Raw genomic sequence first — 23,913 nt, forward strand, 5'->3', positions numbered from 1 at the left:
TATCACAATAATGTAATTTTTATAATGTTAAATCAATTTATTATTTGTTTCTTTTAGTGAAATATAAATAAAGAATTTGTTGGTTTATCGTGATTTGTTTTATTTACAAATAAATTATATGGCTGAGACAACAATAACATGAACTTGTTAAGATGGTACACCTAAAACTATTTAGTAATATTTTCATCAAAATTATATTACATTCGCTTATAAATAAATACTTGAAATAAGATTCCCTTTATTTATTATAATACCAATTTGGAGTGACTTGAAACATAAATATACTTATAAGTTAGCCACCTGTACTATTAAAGAAATAATATGCTATTAACTATTTACAACCTTATATACCTTAACACATTTTCAAATGTTGGCGCTCTCTAACTGTTCTGAAATTTAATGTCTAGGAAACTCTTAATATTGATTTTATTCAATTTTACTTTCATTTTTTAACGTTTGCAATATTGCTAATAATAATACTGAATATTTAATGCATTAATTTCTACAAAAATATTAACAATCTTACAAAAGGAATATATCGTTTCTGATTTGATTCGACAATCAATCTTACCAATATTATCAACGTAACCGCGGAGGCAAAAATGTCAAAATCACGAGTTTTACCTTGATTAGAAATTAATTTAATGTTATTTAATTTTTAAAAATATTTATGCCTAGCAAGTTCATACAGTATCTAAGAATGATAATATAAGGTAAGGATAATTATAAATATTATGTAAATAAATAATAAATACCAATTAATAGAAACAAGTTATAACGCAAAAATTGTTTATTTTTTTTATATTTATATTTAATGTGTGAAACATTTTCAGTAAATAATAGTATAAATCAGAAGATTAATAGAAGAAGTAATAATGGTTAACGATTTACATATAAATGATTTGCCCCTGGAAACAATAGTGGAAATACTTTTGAAAATTGACGGAAAAACATTAGGTGGATGTAGACGAGTCTGTAAAAGATGGAAAGAATTCATTGACGAAATTGATTATTTATGGCAAGAGATGTGCCGAAAGCAGTTTACATATTCATCAAAAATTGCCAAAAGAAAAGCTGGAACCGATTGCAGCTGGTACCACATATATAGAAATCTTAACCAATGGTCGGACTTGACAAACTTCGAAAAAAATGTTAAAGAATTTTACAAATTCAATATACACGACAAATCTCATGTTTTAGATATTGACTATGGGATATTGCCTCTTAAAGATTCTAAAGGCATAATATTGTATGACGTTAGCACATTTAAATATATACCTGCTGCATTGCCAGAGAGAAATTGTTTAAAAATTGTTAATAACGATAATGTAACTGTAGTACAAATAAAATCAGGTCTTCTTATTCAAAGATCGGTAGACACCCACCCACCAGATTATGTAATGGAGGAATTCTTTAAAGCCGATGATTTTGTTTTGTCTAATGATATGTTGTACTTTTATAACAACAGAGATATTTACAAATGTGATCTGTCTAGTCAAAATTTAACTCCCGCTTTTATCTTACACTGTGATTATGATATCAAAGATATACAACACTGTGATAATAAAATACACATTTTTACAGACAGTGGTCAAATTGTAAACATAACTAACAGCAAGGAAGTTACCATTAAACCGATAAAGTGTCCAATCGAATGGATAAAACAATTAAAATACATCCGTGCGGTAAATGATAAAAACTTTGTATGTTACTCGAGAAATATATTTAAAATTGAAACAGACAGATACCAACACTTGTATTTGGAGTTCCCACTCGTCACAGCTTTATTTTTTTATGTTGACATTGTCTTAATTGGAACAAAGGCTGGTGAAATTCTGCTCTACAGGTTAGCAAGTCAGAAGAAAGCCACTCTGCCTATATTTGAAACATTGGCGACATTACCGGACGGAAAATATGCAGTACAGTTAGATGTTATTGAAAGGAAAACAGGACCAACAATAATTGCTTCAACATTTTTTGAATTGTACCTTCTGGAAATAAACTTTTTTCCTAATGTAAGTTACTTCAGTTTCTGTTATATACATAAACTTATATCTATTATAGCATAAAATAAACTCTCTATTGGGGCTATTGAGAGATATTGGTCAGTCTAACTTATATATGTATGTGTGTACATCTCTAAAAATTTTCTAGTTTACATTTATTATACAGGATATTGGGAATTATAATTAGTGATAGGCATGAACATTTGAGCTAGCTGCTTATTTATAGACATGGAATAGATTATAAAACTGGCTAGACAGTATTACCAACATAATAAATTTTATTTATTTTCAGGAACCACCACCGAAGCAATCTTTTTCAACAAATAAAATGCATATGTATAAAAGATTGCTGAAACTTAAAAACAGGATTCAAACACCTCAAGTTTGAAAGTCTGAATTAATTTGAAGATAATAAAATTTTAATTGTAATATAATTAAATCAAGTGTTTTTTCATTAATTATGTGTTATGCTAATTTATTCGAAATTGTTAATTATAAATTCATTTTTTTATATTTATTTTCATTTGGACAACCAACCAAGTAGGTGCAATATTACATGAAAATAAAAAAAATAAAAATACATTTTAAAATTATCTAGGCAAAAGTTCTAATACTTACAGGTAGTCTCACCATGCACTATCATATTGCACAATGTGTATTAAAAATATAATTAAATTAACTTATAATTAATATTAATTATAAAGAAATTATTGGTTATTTTCTTTGACAAACATATTATAAATAAGTAAATATTAAACATATTATAATAAGTGGTTGAATAAACTCTAAACCTCTTCAATGGGAGAGGAGGCTTTAGGTCAACATGTTCTTACTTTACAATGAGTACTTTGATGATAATTCTACCATAGGTGATAATTATATAAACAATTATGAAAACTTCTTTTCAACATCTAAATTGCCTCTTAAGATAAATACTACAATTATTTTTCATAGTGACCTATATGTTTTCTACCATTTGGAACTGATTGTAGTGCAAACGTACTAGCATTCAGTAATAAAATGAGTTTCATGAATAAAATAGTATTAATGTCGGGCGTTGCATCTGGTAATGGGGAAACGATTGCGCTTCATTTCCCAAAAGCAACAGGGAGATTCTCACTATTCGTCATTGACTTTGATAACTTAGTTAAGTGTCTGAGAAGTGATTAGATCAAAACTAAAGTTCAGAGTGGTCGCTGTTGTTTCAAACGATGTACAATTAAAATAATCAATTAATTTAACTATTTAGGAGTATGGAAAATTGGATGTTCTTACTGTAACTGTGCCAAAATTAAAAGATTGAGTAGAATTAAATAAATTTTGATAAATGATAGAATTATTCACGTAAATCTTCGATCTGTTGTTACAAGTATACATTTAACAGCATCTGCACAGGTCAGAGCGTAGTTTTTGTGTAAAAAATGTAGTGTTATTTTTCATTTAAGTGAAAGGGCTTAAGGTTATTAGAATAAAGATTAAGAAAATTAAAATATAATCCTTTCAAAAATAAAGTCTCGCGTATTGATTTTCTTGATCGCTTGGATAATGATTCATTTCAAGTCAAGTGTAAACAAATGATAATTTATCTAAAATTAATTTAATAATTGTAATAAAATAATCGAATTCCTCCTCTATACATTTCATCAAGAAATATATATAATAATGGAAGCCTCTTTCGGCACTCTGTCGAATAGTCGGAACATCTTTAGATCATTTTCATAGATTACCATATCATATATCGGAAGCTGTGACGCATTTAACGAAATGTGTTGCTTTTAATTGGCTGGTAAAGGAGTTAGAATAAATTGTATTTCACCCGGTTTCGCCTAGAGAGATATCGCAAAGCATGGACTTAGTATCTCTACTAAGTCCATGCTTATGAAAAAACAATGACATATTTTTTAAAATCGCAGAATTAGTTGCATAGGTGCAAGCCTGTTTGAGCAGGTACCACCCAATCATCAAGTTTGGTACTCAGAACTCAATAATACTTGGTATTATTGAGTTCTGGTTAGGAGGGCGAGTGAGCCAATGTAACAACAGGCACAAGGGACATAACATCGTAGTTAACAAGGTTGGTGGCGCATTGGCGATGTAAGGAATGGTTAATATTTCTAACACTGCTAATGTCTATGGGTAGTGGTGACCCATTTGCCAGTCCGCTTACCTATAACATAGAAAAAAGCTAATAGCATTACCGGTGCAAATTTTGTAGTCGATTCGAGTTATACACTAACAAGTTTGTAAACTAAGAGCACTTTAATTAAAATATACATACAAGTATGTTTATCGTATAGCGATGTTTTTGATACCTTTGAAGAATTAAGCTCTTATGTACAATTTAAATTTACGTTATTTAGTTTAAATACTAGTAAGTACTATTAGTTTATCTTAAAATAATAATAATAGGGATATCTGAGAGAGACAAAAGATGCTTTGATGATTTTTCTCATTTAGATATATATTATAACTAGCTATCCGCCCTGATTTCGTATACAAAGTTACTACTATTAGTTCATATTGATATTTCCATCAAAATACTTGGTGAGAGTCTACGTTACGAAAGGAGGATTGGTATTTGTATTATATATCACTAGCGATCCGCCCCGGCTTCGCACGGCTGCAATGCTGATACTAAATATATTACAGAATATCTATATTGTTGTAATGTGTACAATACTGTACTGCATTATTGATCTACCTCGTAGAGTTAAGCCTGCGTTTGCAATGTAAGCGCAATTTTATATTTTATTTACGATCTCTTATCGCTTATTAGAAACCTTTATCAGTGTCTACTATATTATGACTATATTATGCATATATTATACATATAAACCTTTCTCTTGAATCACCGCTAAGCCGCATCAAAATCCGTTGCGTAGTTTTAGAGATCTAAGCATACATAGGGACAGACAGACAGCAGGAAACGACTTGACAAAGAAATATAATATAAAATACATTTTACCTTTATAGTGGAATCATAGATAACGTTGTAGGTAAGTACTCTGCTGTCGAGAGTCTTAATATAATTGTGCCCTGAGGATATCACCAAGACGACTCAGTAACAGGCGCTTTAATTACGAGTTCTCAAAGGTCTCGGTATATCTGACATTTTCGACATAATGGTTTTAGTAAAACTTAGGATTTTAAAAATATATTACTAATAAATTTCCTTAATCTTAAAACATATTAAATGGTTATTAGGCAATTTTATCTTTAAATTTACATTAACAGCCTGTAAATTTCCCAGTGCTGGGCTAAGGCATCCTCTCCCTTTGAGGAGAAGGTCTTGGAGCATATTCCACCACGTTGCTCCAATACGGGTTGGTGGATATACATGTGGAAGAATTTCGTTGAAATTAGACACATGCAGGTTTCCTCATGACATTTTCCTTCACCACCGAGCACGAGATGAATTTTAAACACAAATTAAGCACACTAAAATTCAGTGGTGCCTAGGCTTGAATCCGCAATCATCGGTTAAGGTGCACACGTTCTAACCAGTGGGCCATCTAGGCATTTCGTACAAGTAAGTCCGATTCTATGTTTTTTACATAAACTTTGTCCTGGAATTATTAGTATTAGCCCGGAGGGAAGCCAGCAGTGATAAATTTGTGCATTCTTGCGTCTGATCTCTCCCATCACAACACTAGAGTTTGAAAATAGAGACCGGACCTTTATTTGAGCAGACACTAAGTCTATTCGTTCATAGGGTCTAAATAGATTAGAAGAACAACAGATATAAATAATAGTTTAATGAGATGTTTCAGACCGTTGATCTAATCTGAGCCAATTGATACATTAGTATTAAATCAAATCAAATGTATTTTATTCAGGTAAACTTCACAATAAAGCATTTTTGAATCGTCAATATTTAAACACTACCACCGTTTCCGAAAGCAGCTTCCAGCGAGAAGAAACGGCAAGCAACTCGCATAGTTGCTCTTTTCAAATAAACAGATATACAATTCTGTTATTCACAATTAGGGTTCTATCAGAACCTAACCCCAGGCGTTTTTTTTAAAAAGTACTTTTTTCATGAATAATGAGATTCATTGATTAATTTTGTCTTAGTAAACATTTTAAATTTGTTAAATTGTAAATTGATTATATTTTCCGGTATCTTATTGTATACGAGTTATAATAATAAGTACTTATTATTGCCCAAAAACGTTCTCTGTCCCGTATGCAAACGTAAAGTAGGGGTTACAAGTTTATTCTTATTTCTTGTATTAATTTGTTTGTATATCAGCATTTATGGAATATTTTTGTATATTCTTCGGTATAAACATTATATTGTCATAAGTATATTGTGAAGCAGCCGTTAATACACCTATTTCTTAAAATTTTTCGCGTAATGATGTTCTAGAAATAATATGGTATTCGGATAGTTCTTTTCAGCAGAATAAATACTATTTCAATTAAAGTTAATCCCAATGTTTGCAACATCAATTGCAATTTGTGTTTATAAAAATCGCATTATCGGCGGTGCAGGAAAATCTTGTAAAAAAATTTGCAAAAAGTGTTATCTATAACTCGCATTGGGGCTTGAAAAGGAGAGGCCATAGCCCAGCAGAGGGACTATTTACAGGCGGTTGTGTTTTTTATTATTTAATTAGAAAATATAATCTATGTTTAGCGTTTTGATAAAAAAATATATATATTATGATTTTAAAAAAGTTGTAATTAATTTAATCAAGTAAGTAATTAGTTCTAAAATGTTAATATTTCCATGCGATAGTCTATCATGATACTGGATTAATATAAAATAAAAACGATGTTACTAACTCCTTCTATTAATTATATTCAGATAACAAAAGTTTAAAATCGCTTTAAAATTATCAAGTTTGGTAACAATCCTAATAACGTAGTCACTTTAAAAAAATAATTCCAAGCAATTTAATTTACGTTGAAAATAATAGCATCGAATTTTACCGGGGTTAATTAGTTGTTTTAAAGTAGCATTTAAGCTTGAAACAGTTTAAAACATTTATTTTTCATATTTAATTTTAATTTCGTTCATTTGTCTAAGTACAATCGAATACCCGATCGAAAACTATCCACAATTATTTCATTTCATTCGCAAAATTCGTTTAAACGAGGTATTTCGACATTAAATCCATGATATTCAATGACAGTTCAACGGGCAGCCATGTTTGACGTTTACGGTTGCGTTCAGAAAAGAATGATTATTGTTAGTTCTCATCACCTAAATAATAGAAAATATAGATATTTGACAATCACACAATGTAAAAAAATAAGTTATATGAAAAGTAAATCATAAAGCGTATTTTTTTAGTTTTATTTATTTCACCCAGTACATATATAAAAGTGAGAACTATAAAACTTACGTTTATCATAATACTTTTAGAATAAACGTAATATTTATTTTTAATAAGTTTAGTTACATACGTTGCTCATCTTGGATGGTTTTGACTATTACATAGCTACTGAAGTGAATACGCTGAAAAGACAAGATTCCGATGATTATTCCAATATTTTTTCTTTGTTTATTCACTATTTATTAGAAACTGAACCGAAGGGAATCATTGCCCCGTTACGTCTATCTGTCTGGACGCGATAAACTCAAAAACTAAACAACTGATTTTTATACGATTTTCACTGATGGATGAACTAGCTGTTCTAGCTTGCTTTGCTTGCGTTGCTAGCTAGTTCGGTTATTGTTGCAGCTTAAGTTACTCCTTATTACATCAGCTATCTGCCAGTGAAAATGTGATAGGGACCCACTCATCAGATATTCTACCGCCAAACAGCAGTACTCACTATTGTTGTCTTCCGGTTTGAAGGGTAAGTGAACCAGTGTAACTACAGGCACAAGGGATATAACATCTTAGTTCCCAAGGTTGGTGGCGCATTGGCGATTTAAGGAATGGTTAATATTTCTTACAGCGCCATTGTCTATGGGCGGTGGTGACCATTTATCAGGTGGCCCATTTGTTCGTACGCCTACCGATACCATAAAAAAAATATATTGCAGTACTAATATCTGTTGGCAGTGGTGACTTACCATCGGGCGGCCCATTTGTCAGTTCACCTATCTCTGATATAAAAAAAAAAAAACAATTAAATCCATCCAAATGCACTTGATAAAAGTCGTATATTTAAAAAAAACTTCATCGTCCGAAGATAATTAAAGAATCATTCACAGAGAAATAATTCTCAGACACGGTTGTTATAAGACGTGTCGAGTTTAGAAGGTTGTAATTTAATTCAATAACGAAGCACTTGATCGCATCTTAAGGAGATGCAAATTAGCTTAACGAGGTTTACCTCCTTGAGTAGGGTTGAGAATATTAAAATATGTTTTATTAATATGACTGCTATCCAAGGAAGTACTTATAAACAACAATGTTAAACACTCATTTATTTAATCTCCAATACCAATAATAAGTTTCACTTTAAATTACAACATGTATTATTTTCAAACATGTTACATATTACACCTACAGATCAATATACAAAACATTGCACTTATTATACTTTGTTATATTATGATTTATTATAGTTTAATCGTAAATTCATAAATTATCCACACAATCACAATCTTAAAAATAACTATGTTTATATAATGAAAAATGATACCAAGTACTAGTTTTACTTAAATCCAAAGCGCCTCTCCTGTAGTGTTTCCTTCGCCAGGGCGCCGAATAAAGTGAACTCAGCATCTGTCGATCACGCGAAGTAAGCTCGGTGCAGATGTCGCCACTTGTCAAAACAGGCTAGCCAACTTCGGACCGAATACATTTTTATTATAATTTTAATGGCGACAACATACTTGCGTAGTAGAAATGAAATGACTTACATATTTTAGAGTTTTTGTAAGCGAAATGCAGGACTTTAATTATCATCAAACATTAGAGGATCTTTAGTTTATCACTAGACACATATAGGCCGGTCAAGTTAGCCCGAAAAATAGGGGGTGCATAAATTCCCAAGAAGCTTAGAATTTTAATAAAAGTTAACGATACGTTTATAATGAAATTGTAAATTTGAAAAGTCTCCCTTGATCCCATGAGTGTGTTACATTTTTTTATAGAGACTCAATACGTTATGTCAGAATATTTTAAGATAATTTCTATTTCTTTATTACTTTATTATATTTTAAGGTTTTAAGACACTAAAAGATTATATATGAAACAAATATTTATTTAACCATTATAATAGCTGTAGTATTCGTAATATTGTATCAATTAATATTTACATTAAAACCAATTACCTTAATACTAACTTTGTATATTGATAATTGCAAAAACACAATTCATATATTCATCAATAATCTAACAAGCAATAACAATTATACTATATCACAAAATGATATCGTACCTTAAATGTTAGCACCTTGGTGCTCCAAGAAGAGTAAAGTGTTCTGTACCGAGCTTCCACCACTTATATAAGCCTCACTACAAATCACGTGACTCACAATAATGAACAGAAAAGTCAAAGTACCCTCTTATTTAATATCAATGTTATCAACACAATTCAAAAATAACTTAAATTAAATTATTGTTATTACAGAATTGATTAAAACATACAATACATAGTGTAAGCCTTGTTTGTAATCGTCTAATTATTTATTTATTTCTTACTTAATCTGACAAGTGCAAAAACTTTTAGCAACGTTATTAAAAACAACAAGTATTTAATACGGGTTTAAGTTTTATTTGGTCGAGCTCGATATTTCGACATTATCTACGAATGTCTTGTTCAAGAGCTCCACCAAATAAAAATAAAAAATATGGTAAATATCCCGTACTAAATATTTGTTGTAATAAAAATAACCATGTTTATTTAAAAAAAAATGTTATTAAAAACTTTTATTTTTTTGGATTTTTTAACGAAACTGGTAGTCTATTATAATGTAGATCATGCAATTATTATTATTAATCCCATTAATAATAATTGCATGGTCAATTGCCATACAATAAAATATATTTTGACTTTAATTTTGATTGTCGATGAAGTTAGGGGAAGAATACGTCCAGTTGATTTAAAAGGCTCATAGATGGATGGAATTCGATTGAAAATGTAATGTTCATACCTCATTCCAGTAAACATTTACGAGAACTCTTGAATCATTTCAAAAATATCTCACATATATTTTACAGAAGCCGAAGTATATTTGTTTCTAATTGTTCGTCTGACACGTTCAGTGTATACGTGCGTCACAGTCGAGAGCTCTCAAGAGATTGAGTCGCGCTCTCCTGACTCCCGTTAACTAATTTAACTGACAAAGCGTCTAATATCACTGTCAGAATCACTGATAAGCCCTGAAGGTCGATACTAATACTATTTTAAATTATTATTATTATTTATTTATACTAATATTATTAATTCGAAAGTAACTCTGTCTGTCTATCTGTATATTGTCTGTTAGTCTATTTTTTTATCGCTGGAAAAACGCGTTACGCGATTCCCCCACGTGGAAATGGTGAGGGGGGGTATGTGGGACTCGACGGTGCCCTGGACGTCGAGTGCGCCCCGGTGCACCGGAATACCCACTAAAAAACCAGCGGCACCCTCTCCATCTTTTCGGCGGGCGCCACGGGATCGCTTTCGCATGCTACCGTGACGCCCTGACGGTCGACCCGCCTATGCGGGACTCCAACCTATGGGGGATTCCCGAGGTGTAAACTAACCTAACCTAACCCTCTTTCATTGCCAAACCAAATTCGATGAAATTTGATAAGAAGCAAGCTCGAACTTCCCTCTGACACTGTACTCACCTGACGACCAACCCATGCGTTGTAATATTACTGAATTATTGAGCTGATTATTATGATAATTGCTGAAATTTCGTTTTCGTTTTGAATAAGCAACCCTACTACACTAATGATTCCTCAGTGAATACTAATGATATAAAGTTATGAAAAATTTATGTGAATACTCGACATGCCGCCGTATTTTTAAGTGCATCATTAAATATCATAGCGTCTAATTTATCATCATCATGCGTGATAAATTATTTTGATAAATATGTGGGCGGAGAGCATCGATTACCGCGAACCATAAGAACTGGATTTAAAAACAGAATACGATGATTTTAGTTCTAATTAATTTTAAGATTTGCCAAAATCATTAATGGAATATTTTTTGCTTTAAAATGAAATGAAATTGTCCCAATATCTTTATTATTTGCTTTCTTAAGTTCCATCGTAGGATATTCAACACATATTGTGAAGACGAAGCAGATTTTAGGGACTGTAGTTGTAGTACGATTGTCTTTTTTGTTTTTTTTTGTTAATCATTTGTACCTTATTGCACAATATTATAAACAAACAGTTATATGCATTTATGTATACAAAAAATATTTAAAAAATCACAAATAATAACTAAATGTAGGTACTACAGAATGTCTTACAACGTTCACAGTTTTTCAGCCATTAAACAATACAAACCGCTATGTTCCTGCGTTTTAAATCTGTAATATCTTCGAAAATATTCATTTAAAATACATGCTGTAAAGAGCTATATTGATCTATATTAAATGCACAATGTATGTATAAAAGGAATATATGTATTTTAGGTAAGGCATGTACTTAATTGGATAATGATTAATGATGTATTGCTTAAAATCGTTTCGAAAATAAGTCATTATTCTTCGTAAAAAGTAAAGGATCAAAAATGGTTATTGTGGGTTATCCCTAAGAGATAGACATATACCATCGCGAACTATTTTGAGGACCATTATAAGGTGTTTATACTGTAGTATATTATTTTGATCTTTCTCGTAAGGTTCAGCCTTCAGGTTATTTACGACATCGCTTTGGAAACCTCTAAAACTATCAGTATATTTCTATTATATTGTGCATGTATTATAAACAAATACACCTTCCTCTTTAATCAATCTATCTATTAAAAAAAACCGCATCAAAATTATCGTAATTTAAAAGATGTATACATAGGGGCGACTTTGTTTTATACTATGTAATCATATACAATATTTGTATTGTGCAGAGGAGAAAACGGGAGGTGTCGTTGGACACCCAATTGGAACAAAGTCGTTTTCGCCAGTGACAAAATTAGTAATAAAAATCCCGTGTCAATTGAAACAATAACAAAAAATAAGTTTCAATTATTTTATATGAAACCGTATATTACCGAAAGAGACAGAGAGAAGAAGAAAGAGAGGGAAATATCGACAGGAGATATAACACTTTTTCACTGCGTGACGAATTCTGCCAGATCACAACTGTAAGCTGTTTGAAAGAAATTCGTTCCAGCAATGTGTACATCTGTCCTCTCTATTCATAAACCCGAAAACATTTTACACCCGATTGTGATCAAAATATGGCTAGGCGTAGGCCCAAAAAATAGAGAATTATATTTTGTATGTAGTATGTCATTTTATAAAGTAATTTTATGAGAAGTTTTAAGACCCTAAAGATCCTAAGACCTATTCTATCACTGTGAAGTCGGGTAGGATAGCTATAAGTGACGTATAAAATATAATTTCTATGAGCATTAAACACCCGTCTATCCGCCTCAACCGATGACGGACGAGCGGGTTCATTTTCCGCCCAGAGAATCTGAATTGCAATACAATGAGAAAATTCCAGAATTAATTCTATTATTTCATACGGTCACGATTGAATGCTTTTAATTTCGATCACTAAACGTTTCATACGACCACTCTCGTGTTAAAACGATTAAGTCAAAATGATTACTGACTTGAAAATTTTATATGGGAAATAAACACTATTTAAAATCAATTTCAGTACTTTTTAACAGTCATAAACAAGTCAATATTTTTATCAACTATGATATTGCTCTTGATAAGCAGCTTTATTTTAAATTTTAGTTTACTTTTGTTCGATAACTTTTTGTCTTTATTTTGCATACTGTGTGTTTGCTTATATTTCTATGTACTTAGATCGTGATCTAATAAAATGAATAGTTACATTTTGTATATTACATGTGTGCGTGTGTATTTATTTTGTTTAACATTCTGTCCTAACATTGATGATACTCTTAACTCAAGTATCTAAAAACTGTACATGGATTCAACAAAATCGAACGATCCATTCGCGTGCGAGTTGTACGTGAAAAAACGAGTATTTTTTATAAATAAGAGTAACATCACATTATTAAGACAATAAAAACGTGTATAAATTAATAAAATATAACTTAATAACAATAAAAAACGTATCAAGAAATAATTAATTTAATTATACAACAATTCAACGACAAATTAATCGAAATATGATAATAATACAAGCTTATAAAACACGAACAAACCTCTCGCGAAGTTAAAACTTCGTTCACAAAGCTAAATCGTAAATTAACTTTGACTTTAAAAATGATCTTTAATGCATGGTAATAGAATTCAATGAAAATATGGCAGATTAACGAAGTACTGCTATGAATACTATCAAGTGTATTTCCATTGTCATATGACGCCTCTCCGTGATTTTGTAATAAAAATGAAAATTTGAGAATAATCGACTTCGATACTTTTTGGGCGATCACTAAGAAGATATGTGTGCTTTTCATGGAAACGTTTTTTTTTTAATTGCTTTATTATATCTCCTTAGACGTGCTGCCCGTTCCGTCGTTATATCTTATGTTTTTTTTATTTACAGGCAGTATCACATTCTAAATTTTAAATTGCATATTAATGACAAAAAGTTTCCAATGAGTTCTTTGACGATATCATCTTCATTGTCTCGGAGTTCTGTCAGTGACTTTGTTACGAAGTCTTCCTCGGTTTCGTTTGAATATACTTCTAAGTTTATCCAACCACGTTTTTATCAAAACGCGCCAAATTTAAACACTTTTTGGCATCTTAAATATGGCAGATTAACGAAGTATTGCTATGAAAACTATCAAGTTCATTTCAATTGTCTTAAGACGTCTCTCCGTGATGTTAGACACTACTGAAATGTATTTTGAAAAATCCTTGTTTATGTCAACGACAAATTTTGTCTCCTAACGTTAAAATAACAAAATACATACATTTTTAATTTCAGTAAATATGACGCTCCGTTTTTTAATTTTTATTTAAATTGTTTGCAAAATATCATGGAAATAGTTTCCATACTTGGTCGAAATTGTGGGTGATGGATACGAAAAGTTTGACTAAGAGCAACTTCTTCTCCAACACGGCTTCAATATAATTTACCAATTTACGAACGTAATTATATTAAATTAGAAACTCGGAAATAATTATATTGAGTTATTTTGAATAAAATATTTTCGACCTGATTTAAATGGACGTCGTTTTAAATATTTTTAGAACACGATTTTGAAATTTGTACTTCATTTTTAAAGTTCGTTTCTATGTCAAGTACTAATAATGTCTTTTTATTAAATAGTATTAAAACAGTACTGGTTAATAGGGCATAGTGCACCATGTGGGTTCCACCCACTACTTAATATTCTTGTCTTCTGAAGGGTGACTGAGCCAGTGTAGCAACAGATACAAGGGATGTTTTAATATTAATTTTTCTATATAAATACCCAAGAACTTTATTGGCGCCACCTGGGATTTGAACCCATCACATTGTGTATTTCATTGTATATACTTCGAGCATTGATTAGTTTCAAAGGAATTTATGTATTCATAATTTTCCCGCGATTTCGCACGCGTATTTATCAGACCACTAATCTCCTGTAATAAATTCCTCCCTTTTTTATCCTCTTAATGATGATTTCTGGATTAATAACTGTCTTATGTCCTTCCTCGGGACTTAAACTATCTTATAAAATTTAATTCAAATCGGTTCAGCGGCTTAAGCGTCAAGAGATTTATTTTAGTTACGTGCAACCAGTAAAGATAAAAAGGCACTGCCAACTGAGACAATAAGTTAATATGGTTTATTTTAATAAAAAAAATCTACGCAACATCATAATATCACAGCCTATATGATATTCTGATCCATGATCCATCCATTTAGTAGTTTTTGCGTGAAAGAATATCAAATATACATACATACTCACAAACTTTCTCATTTATAATATTAGTAGGATTACGTAAGCAACATCAGATCTGCTCATCATCTGTATGAAATATACGCTACGATGAAATAAATATTGTAACTTCTTTGACGTAACGTAGTTGCATCAAAACGTCTGTCGAAAAGAACATTAAAAATACAACGCTGGGTATTTGGTTATCATTTTCGTAAATAAATGCAAAATATTATTTAAATCGGCATTCGGAACGTAATTGCTTGAGCCGTAATCTCGAGTCGTAATCGCATAATAATCCACTTGCTTTAATTTTCATTGCTCAAAATTTAAAATTGACCGTTGCGTGGTGTGTATAATAAGAAAATCTAACAAGATATATATTTTATTTAGTATCACGGTACTTTGATCAACTATAGTATTTGGTAAAAAATAAAGTAACTGCCACACATCAGCTAATTCATCCTCTTTTCTTGAGAGAGTTTATTCCATTCTGCTCTAATACCGGTTTTTGGATACTCACGTGGCATATTTTCATACTCGTACATAGCCTGTTGTTCAAATTTCTAACTTCATATAAAGATTGTTACTTTAATTTTTTTATGACGTAGTTTGGCAGACGAGCACATGGACCATCTGATGGTAAGTGATCACCACCACACATAGACAATGGTGCTGTAAGAAATATTAACCATTCCTTACATCGCCAATGCGCCACCAACTTTAGGAACTAAGATGTTATGACCCTTGTGCCTGTAGTTACACTGGCTCACTTACCCTTCAAAGCGGAACACAACAATACTGGGTACTGCTGTTTGGCGGTAGAATATCTAATGAGTGGGTGGTACTACATAGACGGGCTTGCACAAAGCCCTACCACCAAGTATTGTGTGGAATGTTTATTCTCGTGACTTGGACCGAATTAAACATTCACGAACCAGGCCAAGTGGTCTCTCATTGCAATTTTCTGTACAATCGAAAATGGAAACAAATGGGAACTCTCATAATCAAGTACGTTGCATTAAGACGCACTCAATATTATAATAATATGACTGTAAGAGATTTAATGACTTTGATCAACAGATGGTATTATTCAGCGGAGTATTAGCCTAGGGAAAATTAAACGTGCATTTGGCCGCCGATCTTGCAGGCAGCTTACGCCATTTTTTGTACATTTTGGACTTGACTTTGCTAAAAGAACCTGAAGCGATACAACTATATTTAACTCATTATACTCTACTCTGAAATTAATCTATACTTCAATACTAATATTATAAATGAGAAACTAACTCTGTCTGTCTGTCTGTCGCTCTTTCACTACCAAAACAATGAACCGATTTTGTTGAAATTTTATATGAAGCAAATTTGAACTTCAAGAAAGGACATAGGCTACTTTTTTGCCTCATACATAACAACCAACCCTTATAACGCGAGCTAAGCTGCGGGCACATTACAGGACAGTAAACAACTGGTATTACTATCGATATGATGTCAGCAATGTTACTATTAATAACCCACGAGAATAACCTAAAATGAAAATTGCGATTGTTCGAGATTTAAATGTTCCAAACTTCTTGGGTTAGTTCTTCGCAGGACAGGATATATTATTTTTCGAACTGGTTGTTGTTTTTATCAATCAATAAGTATGATGAAAAAAAAAAGGTTTTGATTTATGATTTTATATTCTATTGAATAATTTATATGAAAGCATCGGACACATTTTGTCCAGTACCCCAATACTCTATCCGATCATATGATATTGTTTTCCCAACGCATTATTAGAGCAAGGAAATGGAGAGTGCTTTTGTGAGCGCACACAAATGAAAGGGTGAAGCACTTTGTTGCTTGCCAGGGTTCGAATTCGTAATCTTCTATTAATATTCAACATGTATACGTGTTTATATGTGTGCGTTATGATCAACGAATAAATATGTAGCTCGACACTTTTTAATTGATATAAAAACTTATTTTCTGGTCTGGGTAGGTACCCAATCATCGATGTCGTATCGTAAAATAGTTAGTATTGTTATGTACTGAATTGAAAGGTGAGTTGACCAGGATAACTATAGGTATACTTAATACCCACACAGGTTTGCACAAAGACCTATAAAATCAAATCAAAATATTCTGTTTTCAAGTATACTCATAGAAATACTTTTGAATAGTATTGAATGAAATGTACCTTCGGTTCGGGAAGTAGATTATACCGTGAAGAACTCAATAGTTACTCTTTTCCACAATTTTAATTGCAGAGCTTATGACAATGAAGTACAATTAAATTAGCCTGAAAATCAACAACTACTACGATCGCCGCTTTAATCGACGCCTTTTTTTCCAATTGGTACAGGACTCTTCAGTTAAGATTTATCTGTTCAAAACTATTCGCCCTCTATTCATGAATGAAATGTAAATTTTATTACTGGCTAAACATTAAACCCTTAAAACAAAATTATTAACCCTTTGAACTAAAATGTTGTTGTTACCTCGCTATACAAATGCTGCCGAGCCTTTTAGGCATATCAGGAAGTTTCACGGGCCACAACCACTTATATCAAGTGGATGTCCTGTTTCCTCTTCCGTTACTAAAACCTCGCCCCAATGAAAGCATATATATCGCCAAAAGAACTTCGAAATCAAACCTTTCGATTATCACCTTTTTTTACAAACTCATAAGGTACATAATCGGATACAAAACACTATAGAACCAAACCAAACGTCTTTGAAAATATTTACAACGTTTTAACATTGAAAATATTCAGAACATTTTTATTTATGTCGGCCTATTTTATAAGGGTAAAGGTATTGGATTGGTTTATGGATTTTATTATAAAGGTTTCTTTAGACCTGTGTGTGTAAATGTGGGTTGGTTTCCAACTTGTGTAAAACTAGCGACCCGTCCTGCTTCGCGCGTGTTAGATTTATTATAGAGGGTCAATACATTATGTCAGGATATTTTAAGATAATTTCTATTTCTTTATTATTTTATTATATTTTAAGGTTATAAGACAATAAAAGATTATATATGAAACACAAATATTTATTTAGCCATTATCAAAATCAAAATATACTTTATTCAAGTGGGCCTCCACAAGCACTTTTGAATCGTCATTTAACAAACCATTTAAAGTAAAGCTACCACCGGTTCGGAATGTAGATTCTACCGAGAAGAACCGGCAAGAAACTCAGTAGTTACTCTTTTTCAATATCCATTAAGCTTAAATTGTTTTAATGTTACGGTACATTACTTGCGTGAATACATTGCCCTTTTTTCGCGTCCCGTATTTACAGGCGACATTCGTCTTGTCTTTCTTTAATAAATAAAAGCCATTCTTTATTTCCATTTGCAAAATAAATAAACGGATCGCTTGTATTGTGACTGGATATGTTTTTGTGACCGCAAAATTAGCAAACGAAGCATTGTTTTTTTTTGTTTAACAGAGAAGCGTTCTAATATTTGTTGTTAGTAATAATTACTCAGAATAATTTCGATGAATAGTTGCCATGAATGTAAAAGATTTTTTTTTAAATAATACATTTCATTTAAACGAAAACTTTTACATAATGATATAGCAGTACTTTCAAACTTTTTCTCCCTAGGGGGAGGTAAAAAACTATTTGCCATCATAAATCTACAAAGACGAATTATAACTTTTGTTTTTCAAACAAAAGATATATTCTGCTTTATAGTTTGAGCACAGAATTACTTATAAGGTAGGACTCCTGACCTGTTATTTTCACCACCGACCAATACAGTGGAGACGTTAGTGTGCGCAAGTGTTTCAATGCAAGCACAGTTGCAGATTATTCTTTAACTCTCATCCGATGGGATGGCTAGTCGACATGACTTGAGAGATATCAGGTGGAGAACCAGCGGCGTTTCTTGCATTTCGAGACACGAAAGTGTAAACACTGGCAATTTTTGTAGCTATTACTGAGAATGAGATGATCTAAGATTACCCAGTGGTTAGAACGCCTTAACCGATGATTGCGGGTTCAAACCAGGCAAGCACCACTGAATTTTCATGTGCTTAATTTGAGTTTATGATTCATCTCGTGCACGGTGGGGCAGGATAACATCTTGAGGAAACCTGAATTTGACTAATTCAACAAAATTCTGCCACATGTGAATCTACCGACCCGCATTGGAGCAGCGTCGTGGAATATGCTCCTAACCTTCTGCTCAAAGGGAGGCCTTGGCCCAGTAGAGATAAATTTACAGGCTGTACATGTGATGTACTGAGACTGAGAGAGAATTATTCCATACACTGTACTGGGTATATTCGCATTAGGTAGGTTTTCGTCTGACAAATGCAGATTTCTTGCCAATTTTTCATTGTCTAGTAATAATAAAATATCACCAAAATTTAACACGCTTTAATTTGGTAATGTCTGCCCGAGCCAAAGCCCTACGGCGCTCCCGCTCCTCGAGCTCCTCTTGCGCTTGTTTGGGGACTTATTTCCTCCCCAAAAGAAAGTAATGTCAAAAGAAATGAATTTATAAACGAGATCAAATTAGGTAGTATATATGTTATCATTTATTTTTTGTACATAGAGTACCAGTCTTCAAGTAAATAAGACATTAATTCGGGTTTTCAGTACATTACTAATATATTTAAATAATATATTATTCCTTACTTCCCTCAAATGTTAGATACACCGTAAACTAGCCTAGAAAAACATTGCTCCCACGAGCGAAGTTCAGAGTGCGTTCCAGTAACCTATAAAACAAGTGAATTGTATAAAATATCAGCCAGTGATTCCCTTTATACGATTGTTACTTCAGGATTGGATTCACAGGCTCGTTGTTCTGAGTTCTAAGATTATAAGGGTTTCAATCTCGAGTCGACAAACGAAAGCAAAGAACACAGACTGTTAATTTACATTTTAAGTAACAGGTCTGTAAATATACTTCTTATGGGCTAAGGCAAATTCATCTTGAGGTTTGCAGATTGTTCCAGCTTGGTACAGTTCTGATAGATTTCCATTCGACACGTGTACTTCCTCACGATGACCTGACAATACAAACAACAACAAATTCATGAAATTGAAATTCAGTGATGCTTGTCCGAATTTAAACCTGCACTCTTCGGTTAAAATTCACGTGATCTAACTACTGGATCATCTAAAGATTAATCCTCTGAGCGTGTATCCTCAGAAGCTAACGTATACCGTTCAAAATTCTACAAAATTCTATGACAATGAACCAGCATAAAACTAACTTGGTACTTTTTTTACTCACTGTACAGAACGATACAGCCTAATAAAGGTATTACTTGATTTGGCTGTTTAATATAAAAAAAAAAAAAACTTCCTATTTTATAAACAGCTGTTCTAATAAATGAGGAAATTATCTCTTGTAATGCTTATACATTTAACTTTAACAACCCTATATCAGAAGGTATCACGTTTCCAAGAAGGTAGCAATATACATCAAAAGGCCTCTTTGAAATTACACTAGGCTTAAATCTATACTATTGACGTGAAATGCGTCAATGAAATGCGACGTGAAATTTCATTAATTCGTGCAAAATAAATCATTATTTACTAGCTTCTATTGAACTGTATTAGTAAGCGTTGATCAAATCTTGTAATTGAATTTCTAACTAGTTCCGCTCAACCGATGAAGCTGCCGATTGCGATGAAATTTCGCACACAATTTTGGTTCTGGTGAAAATAAAATCTAGTAAACTGATTTTATTTTATTTTCTTTTATCCGTTTTACTAGCTGTTGCCCGTGGCTTTGCTCGCGTGGATGTTCAATATATTTCAAATATTACGTTAATTTAAGACCTCTTTTTTTTGCAACATTTATGTGTATGTATATATGTACCCCTTAGGGGTAGAATATCCAGAAATGCAATTAAATACGTATCTACTAATATTTAAACAATAGTCCAAAAATAAAGTTTTAATATTTTACTTAAAAAATGACGGACTATTATACAAACTTTCAACCCCTATTTCACCCCCTTACGGGGGAGAAGTTCCAAAATTCCTGCCTTAGTGGGTGCCTTTCAATAAAACGATCCTACTCACCAAATCTCATGGCCCTAACTATAATAGTTTACGCTCGGCGATGATGAATCAGTCAGTCAGGACATGTTATTTTAGAAGTATAGTTTTATCAAAAAAAAAATCTAAAAATACCTCCAGTAATATTTTTTCTCAAATATCTTCCATGTACAGTTACGATTTTTATTATATGTACATATAGATAAGGAAAAAGACAAACCACGAACTAAAAAAAGAACCTGCCTAAGCAGAACCCCATTTAATATGTCTGACTACATAAAAAAGAGCTCAACTTACACTAACTTATTTTGTAGACTATAGTTCAATCAAAATTTCAACCAAATCAACTTATGAATATTTTATTTTTATAATTTTTTTTTTAAATTGGCATATATTTTTTATTTGTGAACCGATTTCAATAAAAAAAACGCTATACTGGTTACGCTAAGGTAACATCCGTAAAAACTGCATCCAAATTGCTTAAGCCGATTCCGGTAACAAAGTAACAGATAAACAGACAAAAATTCTAAAAATCATATTTATGTGATTTATTGCGTTAATTAATACGCTCAGTAATATTTCTAATCAAATATCTTCCATGTACAGATTTCGATCAGTTACGATTTTATTATAGGTAAAAATAGGTTAAGGCAAAACTTCTTTGTAAAAGATTTTCGAAAATATTTTTTTTTCTATGATTATTTTTGGTTGATCTCGGTAATATGAATGAATGAAAGAAGTTTATTGAACGCAACTCTATAAGCTAAAGAATATAATTAAAAAGAAAAATTATAAAACAAAAGGGTACCTAGAAGAAAAAAATATATAAAGCATTTTATTATAAATAATAATAAACTTACAAACAATGTACCAAATACCTATCACTTAGCTTGATATTAACGATGAAACCCAAAAAGAATACCGCTGTTTCAAGATTATTTTTTAGTATAGTTGGTAGAGAGGTTGGCAAGGGACTATCTTATGCTAAACGAACACAGCCACCTAAATTAATACGAATATGGGTATAGTCGTATTAATTTAGTAAAACGTAAAATTTATAATAACACTATTGTTCGCCCGACAGGCCTGTACCATAGGTAGGGATACCTACTATTTATAATGGTCCCCAAAACGTAAAATGATTTTTACACTCGCTTACAAATACGGTCATTCTTATTTTCCACGTTGTGAACAAATATTCTTGTAATATCTATAATATTGTAGATATTCATTGGATCACCACACTTGGTGATATAATTTATACAGAAGTACAGCATATTGTAAAAATATAGCATAATGTAGTATATTATCCAAAAGTACATATCAAAATATAAAATTGACAAAATAAAGAATGATGCCTCAAATATCGCACGACGTTCAACTTTTTGGGCATCTTTTATTAGCAGCATATAAGCATATACGCATGCGAGCCACAATTCAATTAATATGACGTCCTTTAGTTATAATTAATGGAAGAAAACTCATTTGTAAGCTGATATTTTTGTCGGGTGCAAAATGCAAGGGCTTCCCGCAAAAAATAGCTCACCACTCTGTGATTAATTTGAACGTTATCAATCTTTTCGACGCTGTATCTCAATTTTATTAACTGCCTCGTTAGTATAGTAGCTACCTTATAAAGGTACAGATTCGAAGGTCCTAAGTTCAAACCGCATTTTCCGTTGCCATATAATTTTAGCTGCACAGACTCTGGAAGGCAGTCAGTGTCTACATTTCTATGCCGCAGAAAATACATTTTTGCCGTCCCATCGGATTATGAGAAAAAGGGCTCAAAGGGCAATTTTGTTCGGGCAAACACTTGTGTAGTATTATATTTCCCACGCAGTTGGCCAGTCCCTTAAAAAAGGAAAACCGTGGTCGAAATCTGTAAGGAATTGTATCAACGGTTAATAAATATAATTTGATACACGGGACAAAGATTGAATAATAAACCCTGACTATATGTTCACTGAGAAATATAATAATACTTTACAGTAACTTTGTACAGGCGTTACTTTGAAAGAGTTTATTGAACACTCCTGATATTTCAAACAAACGAACCAAATATATAATAGGTACTTGAATATCCTTGGGAGTAAAGAAAATAAATTGTCAACTGAATAGTGGACTGCGATTTGTTCACATTCGTTCAGAGAATACTAGACACATAGTGTCCTAACGATCTTCATTGAGTTTTAAGCTTTATTTTCAAGAACTGAAAGACTACAATTTCATACATTTCCGTTTATACAGAACGTGCTGAGCTCAGCGCTTTATTGAATTGGCTTGACTTTAAGATACCTCATCTTGAAAAATCGTACTTTCTCAGAGTTCATCTATCAATTTGTTTTGGCTTACCTATATCATCTATTTGACGTGTATTGTCTTCAATAAAGTAAAGAAATTAATGTAAAAGTATACTTTTTAAATAATATTGAATAAAGTATATACGTTGCAGCCAACAAGATTAATTAGCCTTTTACTTAACAGCCTAGCAATTTTACTACACGATGCCGTTTAAAAAACCGTTGGGAAATTTATTTTATATTCTCCTGAAAATAAAAATATTCAAATTAGTTAGATGGGTATAATTATTTGGTTAAATAAAATTATACAAATTAAACTTTCAGCACATTTTCGGAGGTCCATATTCATTATTCATGTCCAAAAAGTCATAAACCGCCACCCGTAAAAAAATCTATTTCAATAGTATCAACACCCTTAATATATATTTTTTTGAAAACCTAGAATTACTGACACTTACTTATCGACGTAAAAACATTAAATTTCACTTTTTCTCTTCAATTATTTTTACTTTGAAATAATCTATCATTTTGTTTTAACGTTTTTTTTTAACGTCCAGAAATCCGGGAAAACTTTAGCCTATTTTAGTTAGGACTTTTTAACGTTGCACAAAAGTACTTTCTTCTATATTCATTAAAACTTTTTGGGTCTTTTAATACTCTCCTTA

At 31.8% G+C, this 23,913-nt stretch overlaps 1 protein-coding gene across 1 annotated transcript; it reads left to right on the forward strand.

The window, feature by feature from the left end:
* Window positions 1-583: 583 nt before the first annotated feature.
* LOC113392043 (uncharacterized) lies at window positions 584-2,520 on the forward strand. The gene is made up of 3 exons (XM_064219314.1): window positions 584-713; window positions 834-2,015; window positions 2,299-2,520. Exons 2-3 carry the CDS (start codon window positions 876-878, stop codon window positions 2,392-2,394), a joined length of 1,236 nt encoding a protein of 411 aa, XP_064075384.1. The 5' UTR covers window positions 584-713; window positions 834-875; the 3' UTR covers window positions 2,395-2,520.
* The last annotated feature ends 21,393 nt before the right edge of the window (window positions 2,521-23,913 follow it).

This window comes from Vanessa tameamea, chromosome 27, assembly GCF_037043105.1.
Source record: "Vanessa tameamea isolate UH-Manoa-2023 chromosome 27, ilVanTame1 primary haplotype, whole genome shotgun sequence".
In the NCBI taxonomy this organism is placed as follows: domain Eukaryota; kingdom Metazoa; phylum Arthropoda; class Insecta; order Lepidoptera; family Nymphalidae; genus Vanessa; species Vanessa tameamea.